This window comes from Peromyscus maniculatus, chromosome 2 (genome assembly GCF_049852395.1).
Source record: "Peromyscus maniculatus bairdii isolate BWxNUB_F1_BW_parent chromosome 2, HU_Pman_BW_mat_3.1, whole genome shotgun sequence".
In the NCBI taxonomy this organism is placed as follows: Eukaryota; Metazoa; Chordata; class Mammalia; order Rodentia; family Cricetidae; genus Peromyscus; species Peromyscus maniculatus.
In genome coordinates this window covers 145639148-145647718 of record NC_134853.1, presented here as the reverse complement: position 1 = coordinate 145647718, position 8571 = coordinate 145639148, and the positions used below count along the sequence as shown (strand labels likewise).

The following is an 8571-nucleotide window of genomic DNA, read 5'->3' as shown; positions in this document are numbered from 1 at the left end:
TACACTACCTAGCTGAGCATTCAGTGAGCACTAAGGGACCACCCTAGAGTGAGAGAATGAATCAAGACAGAGCCACTGGGGCTGAGGAGATGGAGAGGTCAAGTAAACCCTGGGGCTTGCAGCCCGCAAGTCTAGCTCAACTGTCCAGCTCTGGGTTCCTTGTGAAACCTCATTTCAGATAAAGTGGAGAGTGAATGAGGACGCTATCTGATGTTGACCTCTGGCCTCCACACACGAAAGCAGGTGCACATGCACCTGTACACACATGTACACGCATACACACACTGCGAGCCTTTTCACTCTGACGGCCCGGTTCCCAAACCAGACACTGAGACGCTAATTCCCCCCATCTCAGTCCCTCTAACAGCCTCGTCAACCCAGGGCCCCCTGAGAAGCTGACAAAAGTCCCAGGTTTCCCTGGCAGGCTTGTCCTGGCGGCTGCCCAGCCGACTCGTGCTAACACGGCCAACACACACAGGAAAAGAGTTCAGAGAGTGGAAAAGCACCGGTGAGCCCCTGAGGGGACAGAAGTCAGTCCTGCTACACTCAGACAGGAATCACCCTGCTCCAAAGTCATCACAGGGCTGGGGAAAGACCCAGGGAAGGGTGGGGAGCAAGCAACGAGTTCCAAGAACCACCATTTGTAACGTATCTCAATGAACCCTGACTGTTGGGCCAATCAAAAGACACGATTCACACTTCTCCAAGGTGAATCAGCAAACATGATTCACCAAGAAAGCCGGCCCATGCCTTGCTCATCCCAGCAACCCTGACCTGTATTTGGCCTGCATGCAGAGAAGCCCTGCTACTTAAAACCGTCACCTGCACAGAGAGGCAAGAGGGCAGGTGCCATCTTTCCACCATTACAGCAGAGACCTCAGCCAGCCCGTGGGAAAGGAAGGTCTAGCTGAGAATATTAATAGACTCACTGGAGACAGAAATTCAGCAAGGACACGCCCCAGGAAATGAAATTATTTAAAAGTAGGCACAAAGTAAAGTTGGAAGAAGGGAACACTTGGATTTCCAAAGATAGGTCTTCCTCGGCCAGGCACGGGTAGGAGGTGTACCCATGGGGACAGGGTTATTCTAAAATATCTAAAAAATCTAGAAACGTCTATGGGAAAACCTTTTTGTTGTCTGTGGCTTTCTTTCCACCCTTCAGTGTTTTACCCAGGCTTTAATGAACTGTACACACTCAGGCACTTGATTTTTTTGTTTTTGTTTTTTCTTTGTGGGATGGTGATTTGCTTTGATTTTTGACACAGGTCTCACGTGTAATCAGGCTAGACTCAAGCTAGTTATGTGGCCAAGGCTTTCCATCCTCCTGCCTCAGCTTCTCTGCCCCACCTGGCTCCAAACGTGTTTTCACGGGAGTCCAATTCTGGGGGTAGTAAAAATGCATGCCCCTTAGGTCTTATTAGGGGAGGCAACTTTCTTCCCTGTCGTGTTAGCACTGGCACCTCCTGGACCACATGAACTACACCCCCACCCTAAGAAGAGCATTTTGAGAGGTCACGAATTGGCAAGCTTGGTTTTTGTTAATATTTTAATTATACTTTTTATTTATTGTGTGTGTGTACACACTTGCCACATTCTGCATGTGGAAACCAGAGGACAACCCGTGGAAGCTGGTCCCCCTCCTTCTAACACATGGGTTTCAAAAATCAAACCCAGGTTATCAGGCTTGGTGGCAAGTGCCTTTTCCCACTGAACCATTTTGCTGGCCCTCACTTTTAATTTTTGGTTATTTTTGTTGTTGTGAAACAGCATCTTATGTATTCCAGGCTTTGAACTTGCTGTATAGACAAGCCTTGAACTTTTAAATATTTTTTTTTTACTATTTGTGTGTGTGTGTGTGTGTTTGTGCGTGTGCGTGCATTGTGTGTACATGCCACAGCACAACATAGGGGATAGTTAGAGAACAACTTTGTGGAGTTGGTTCTTCCTGTCCACCGTTGCTGATGTTCCTGGGATTGAATCCTGGTCACCAAATTGCACAGCAAGAGCCTTTACCCACGGAGCATCTCACTAGCCTGACCCCGGACTTCTGATTTATCTGCCTCTACCTCCCAAGTGCTGGGATCACAGGCATACCCCCCACCACTGCCCTGTTTATATGGTGCCAAAGACAGAACCCAGGACTTCATACATGTGTACTCAGTCACTCTACCAACTGAACTGAATGTCCAGCCCCGTATTTTCTTTAATGAGTTGTCATTATTTATAAAATGGGTTCTACAGACAGAAATAATGAGGAAAACTTCATTCAATTTCTAGCATCTTCTTGGGGAGGAGATACAGAAAACCTGGTGTCGGTGCGTGAGCACGTGTGGAAAGCTGGATCTTTACTGCCCCCTACTGACCAACCTGTGGTTTCCAGTCTCCAGCCTGGCCAGCCCAGTCACTCATTTGTCTCTTGACTGCCCCCTGCAGGCATCAACATTGACTCAAGTTTTGCCCGTTGGGGCAGTCACAGACCAGGCAATACTCAGAACAGCCACAGAGTGGCAGCACCAGGCTATTAATGAGGCACATCACTGGCCTAGCCAGAGCTGGCCAAAGCTGAGCTTAAGCTGATGCTTTCAGAACCAATCTTTTCATCCTTCCTTGGGTGGTACTCAATTGCTCCTAAAACTCCCTATCAGACATGTTCGAGCCACAACTCAATCCTCTTAGGCCCAGAGGGGAAGCTACTGACTGCATTTGCCCCTCTTCCCAGGATACCCACTCCATAGCTGGTTTCTCCACCTGATACCATCCAACAGACCTCTGGGGAGATGGTTCCTAAGATAGGCAGCTGCGGCACCTTCCTCATTTAGAGACAGATTCATGCTTAATCAAATAAATGTCCACTATGCTTTCTTTGCTCACTCGGGTTAGCCACCTGCTTCTTCCAGCCCTCTGCTCTCACTCTCTCTACAGCCTCCCCAGTAACATCCTGAGTGGAAACATCACTTCAGTCCTTTTGGAAAGGTGTTTTGTATTATGCATGGAGACCCACTTCAACCAAGTTGAATGTTCCTACCATTGACTCCAAAATGCAGGGGAAACCTTACATTAGACAGTCATTGCAGGATTTAAACTCGTGAATAAGAACAATACCCATATCCAGCAATCAGGGAACTTTAGAATCAGCTTTTGCTCTAGCTTCACTTGATGGGTCCATAACTGCACAGCTACTAAAAACAGTGGTGAAGGGGGCTGGAGAGATGGCTCAGTGGTTAAGCACCACATCTTCCAGAGAACCTGAGTTCAGTTCTCAGCACCCAGAATCAGATGGTTCACAATCATCTGTGACTCTACCCCAGGGGGCCCTGGCACCCTGTTCTGGTTTCAATGGGCACCAGCACATTATATGCACACACACAAGCAAATATTAAGACAAACCAACAAAAACAATGATAAGGGCTTGAAAAAAAAATGGCACAGTATGTAAAGGTACCTACTTGCCAACCTTAATGACCTGCATTTAGTCCCCAGGGCCCACATGATAGGAGAGAACCAGTTTCCAAACTCCACAGGTACACTGTGGTGCGCATGCATGCATGCATGCATGCATGCATGCGCGTGCATGCACGCACACATGCACACACACACACACACACAAATATATATATATATATATAAATTTCTACAAAGTTTAGAAACACAGGCTGGAAAGAGGGCTCAGTAGTTAAGAGCACCAGCTACTCTTCCAGAGGACCCGAGTTTGAGTCCCAGCACCTACACAGCAGCTCACCACCATCCACATCTCCAGTTTCAAGGGATCTGACACTTCCTTCTGGCCTCTATGGGACACCAGGCTTGCACATGGTGTAGATTTACACACAGCCCAAACACCCACACACATAATAAAATGATAAAATAATTCTGTTTTTCAAGACAAGGTTTCTCTGTATAGCACTGGCTGTCCTGGAACTCAAATTGCAGACCAGGCTGGCCTTGAACTCACAGAGATCCGCCTGCCTCTGCTGCCCTGAGTATTGGGATTAAAGGCGTGCACCACCACTGCTTAACAAAATAATTAAAAAAAAAAAAAACTATTAGAAAAAAGCAAGCAAGCAATGATGAAGTCCATCTTCGTAGTGCAAGCCTATAATCCCAGCTACTCATGGGGCAGAGGCAAGGCAGGAGGGCCAAGGAGGGAAGAACATCCTGGCAACCTAACAGGGCCGTCTCATAAGAAAAAACTGAAAAGAGGAGGGCCGAGAATGTAGCTCAGCGATTGTCTAGCTTGTGTGAGGCTCCGAGTTCCATCTCAGCAACCTCCACTCTCCCAAACAATGCCAACCACCAAATGTTTGGAAAATAACAATCTGTAAAAATAACGAAAAGTATAGCCATGAACTCTTTAAAACTTACACAGAAAGCTAGGTGGGGTGGCGCACGCCTTCCATCCCAGCTCTTCAGAGGCACAGGCAGGCAGATTTCTGTGAGTTTGAGGCTAGCCTGGCCTACGGGATGAGTTCTAGGCTAGTCATGCTTACATAATGACCCTGTTTCAAAACAAAGCAAATTTAAAAAACCCACACAGACGTCAGTGGAGACAACAAAGTGTGGCCATCATCTGCACTGGAGCCCTGGGAGTGTGTGGTGACCTTTCCCCATTCCTGCCCAATCTCTTTAATGTGCAAACATCTCTGAGTGCGTGTGCTACCAATTCAGACTCTAGAGACGCTGCAGCCTCGTGCAACCATGATCAAAAGACTCTTGGGAACTTGTGCCTCCAGGAGCCTCAGCTAGCACTCAGTAAAACACAGCTTCCAGCTGCGTTCAGTCTTGGACGTCCACAGACACTACTGATGTCATCCCCCCAATGCCTGCAGGAATTCTAGGAGAACCCAGACCCCATCCAGAAGACAGAATTCCATCACTGTGTCTCCGGTGCCACTTTAATGGAGGTTCTCACTACACAGTGAGGAAGGGGGGAAGACAGTGATTATCTCCAGGTGTACACCCCTTCTGCCCCAAGGTCAACAGCCTGAGCTCCCCACAACAGAAACATGCTTTCCTTCCCCTGAGAATCTACTCCTGAGCCGATAAAGGGACACATGTGCCAGAGAATAGGAAAAACCCATCAAGGGAGCCAGGGAGATTTCTGATTCTTTCCAGTGCAAAAAGTAGAACTAGACATGGAGGTGCCCCTCCTAATGGCAACAACAAACCCCAACCATTCCCAGCTGAGGCCATGCCCCTCTCCAGGGAGCCCGAGAGCAGTGTTCATTCCCCTGGGCTGGAGCTCCCAGGTAAGATCAGAAGCCTGCACTGTCATGGAGACAGCCCATTCAACGGACGCAGTCTTCCTCTTGGTCGGCCCCTACTGCTGCAGCTGGACAGCCATAAAGGGCCAACCAGTATGTGTGTGTGGCTGTGGGGTGCAGAAGGGGCCGGAGTGAGCAGCAAAGCACATCAGATGTATGTTCTGAAGCTGGGCCGACATGGCGGCAGGGACCTGGGCCCTCCATTAATTCTTCTCTGGACGGTTTCTGTTCAGGACTGCTTTGGGGGCAAATTCCAGTTTGTCCTTAAGGCTCACCACCTGAGTGTGGTCCTTGCCTAGCAGCTCATCCAGCTTTCGGTCCTCTCGACGTTCCAAGATGCTCTTCTCCTCCTCCACAGGCTGAGGGTCCTTTCCCCTGATGAACCATTCCAGGTGGTAGCCCACAGCCCCGACCACGAAGGCCACAGGAAAGGTGACATAGGGAGCATAGGTCCGCACCACGGTCCAAAGCACAGGCCACATGACATCTGCAGAGGAGAAGAGAGCACTAGGGAGAACCGAGCATCCCCCGCCCCAGCAGGTGGGGACGGCCCACTGGGCGCTCTGCTTACCTGACAGCCTGGCACTAATCATTGAGCAGCCACCCCACAGAGCAGCAAGCAGCCCCTGTGCTTTGTGGGACAGCTGGGTCCTGAAATACTCTAGGAAGTTGTGAAGAGTGGACGGTTACGGAAGGAGGTAAAACCTCCACGAACTATGCTGCATTCCTGTACGCAGGAGTTCCCCGCGAGGAACCTCCGAGTGTCACCTAATGGAGCTTCAAACCTGGTGTGACCTCAGGTCCCCCCTCCAGTCTTTCAACATTTCAGGAAGGGAAAAGAAGTCTTTTCTCTGCTCTGTGAAACTTCACACGCACACACACTCTGAATTCTGACTCTCTGATAATGAGCAGTTCCTTTTCTTTGGGTAAAGTACCAGGGACTTATTTAAACAGCCCAAAACTATGATCCATTACCTAACTACCCTGGACTAAATATAGCTAAGGGTTTTAAGCCTATTCTGGACTGGGCTTTTCTAACAATGACAGTAACCTGTAGTTAACAAATCCTGGTCAAAACACCCTCAAAACACACTATTGTCAACCACACTCACATCCTCACACTTGCACAGAAAGCGCCTGAAAATACAGCAAGTGAATACAGTACTCCAGATGCCCTAGAACCCTAACACTTGAAAAGTCCCTGTGGAAAACACTGTGAAATAAAAATAACAAAAATTGTGGAGCTGCCCCCAGGGCCTTCTGCAATGAAATACCAAAGTAATATACAAACCCACTCATTCAAATGGCCACTTAGTCGCAAATGATTACCACTATTAAATGACTATTTATACCATTATTTAAGTACTGTTACAATCATAAAAGGCCATTGGCAATGAGCTAATGATGATAATAATCACCATCGACTGAGCACTAATTCCAAGCTGGGCCTTGAGCTAAGCACTTCACACATCCGATGACCTCTCATCCTCAAAGTCACTCCTTAGTCACCAGCATTAGGACACTTGTGCTTACTGCTCCAACACCGCTGTCTCTCTGCTCTAGGGTGAGACATCCAAACCTCACAGAGGATTCCATGGCTCTCCCCGTCTCCCTTTGGTTCTGATTCTCTTTGGAGGGACTGGAGGTCTTGTGGGCCTGAGACTACATGTAGACCAAACTGCAGCAGACTCGGGCTTCTCTTCCTGGTCCTTCGACCTGACACCAGGCCCTGTACACCACAGTAGCCCCCTGGTCATCACCTGGCCTTCACAATACCTCTATGATGTAGGAATTACTTGCCCAAATTCCTGGCTAAGGCCACAGTGGCTCAAAGACACTATGCTAGCTTGCCAAAATCACTACAAGCAGCAGACCCACTGGTTTTGAGGCCAAGCCTGGGCAGATGTATGTGTATGGTGTCTGTTCAAACCATAGATGTAGGCAGTGTCTCCTGCAGCTCCTCATTAGCTTAGCTTTTCATTACATTGAAAGACTTCCTTTCTTGTGCGTTCTAAGGTTATACTAAGAGATTTTCAAAATCCTACAATGTACACATTAAGAAAGAGAGGAGCCCCCAAAGAACACCAAATCCAATACTTCTCCATTCTATTTTCTGCCTTTTTAAGTTTTTATTTTTAAGACAGGTTCTCATGTCATCCAGCCTGGCCTCAAACCCTCAATGTAGTTGAGGATGACTTCTAACTGCTGATCCTCCTCTTTCCACTTCCCACGTGTTTATGATTACAGGTGCAAGTTCTTCAGAGTATCCCTAAATAGCGACTCTCCATTCAATGTTCCAATTTGTCTTAAGTACCAGTCTATAACTACTATTCTCCTACATATATGGTCCTGTTTGTATTCCAGTCATCCACATATCCAGCACAACCATTTTCTCTGTGATAGGCATTGTGTGAGCGTACCCTACTTGTCTACATCTCTCAAAACTCCTTGAAGCTCCAGGAGGTTAAGGACCAAGGATGTCCGGATCGTCCTATGCGCTATGTCTCTTCCCACCCCCCTGCTAACCTGCCTGGCAAAGAGCTCCAAAGAAAGTTGTTGATCGACTGAACCACGGGCAGCATAAACAAGTCGCTAACGCAAGACTTAAAGCAGTCTTCCAGCCACAATCACAAAGGAGCAGGAATACCATCACAAGCAGCTCCAAAACGTAAGTAGCAGGAGCGTCTCGCAAATGCTGACGCCTGTTTCCAGCCCAGCATGCAGGGGAGCCTGCCAAAGAGTCCAGGTACGGGTCAACTGGGCCGCCCGGAAACCTGTCCTTGGGCTGGTCCCACCGGAAACGACACTCCAAATTCGAGAACAGTCGGAAGAGGTCCAAGAAGGTGGAAGAACCAGCCTTGACAGCTACCCCAGTCAGGTCTGGGGATGAGAGCGCCAGAGGTCAGGGTCATCAGCTCCCGGTCTCCTGTCCCGTTACACCACACGCGTGGCCTCGTCACCCTCTGGCCTGCAGGTGCCTGAGGCGGACAAGCTCTGACGGCGGCAGCCCACACTCGGCCACCTAGAGCTGGCCGGAGCCGGGACGGCCACGGAGACTACGCCTCCCTCGACGAGGAGGTCATGGCCAGGAGCCGTCCCCGTGCGAGTCGTGTCGGGCGATCCAGGGAAGAGGGGCGCCCTCGGCCCTAGGCACTCACCTGCGGCCCAGCCGGCACGCCCCGGACCGGCCCCGCGCTGCGCCCGCTAGCCGGGAGCAACACGGACGTCGCTGCTCCCAGGGGCCCGTGGGGCGTCGCCCGAGGCCCCGCCCACTGGCGTCCGGGCGCTCTCGGAGAGCGGCGATTGGCTG

At 49.6% G+C, this 8571-nt stretch overlaps 1 protein-coding gene across 3 annotated transcripts; it reads right to left on the bottom strand.

Moving 5' to 3' along the window:
• Window positions 1-4874: 4874 nt before the first annotated feature.
• Window positions 4875-8571, bottom strand: Smim12 (small integral membrane protein 12). Of its 3 annotated transcripts, none has more exons than XM_006987446.4 (2): window positions 8420-8571; window positions 4875-5748 (listed from the first exon to the last, which is right to left on the bottom strand). In XM_006987446.4, the coding sequence occupies exon 2, from the start codon at window positions 5741-5743 to the stop codon at window positions 5465-5467; it is 279 nt and encodes a 92-aa protein (XP_006987508.1). In that variant the 5' UTR covers window positions 5744-5748; window positions 8420-8571; the 3' UTR covers window positions 4875-5464. The 3 variants fall into 3 exon arrangements, with proteins under 3 accessions (XP_006987508.1, XP_042127823.1, XP_042127824.1); XM_042271889.2 differs by having other exon boundaries at window positions 7788-8453; XM_042271890.2 differs by lacking the exon at window positions 8420-8571 and adding an exon at window positions 6795-7759.

What these genes read in the sequence shown, in the direction of transcription:
- Smim12 (XM_042271889.2), bottom strand. Translation starts at nt 7,911, where the DNA reads ATGGTATTCCTGCTCCTTTGTGATTGTGGCTGGAAGACTGCTTTAAGT. An exon ending in TGGAGCTCTTTGCCAGGCAG is followed by an intron (nt 5,749 to 7,787) that starts GTTAGCAGGGGG and finishes TCTCCTCTGCAG; the next exon opens with ATGTCATGTGGCCTGTGCTT.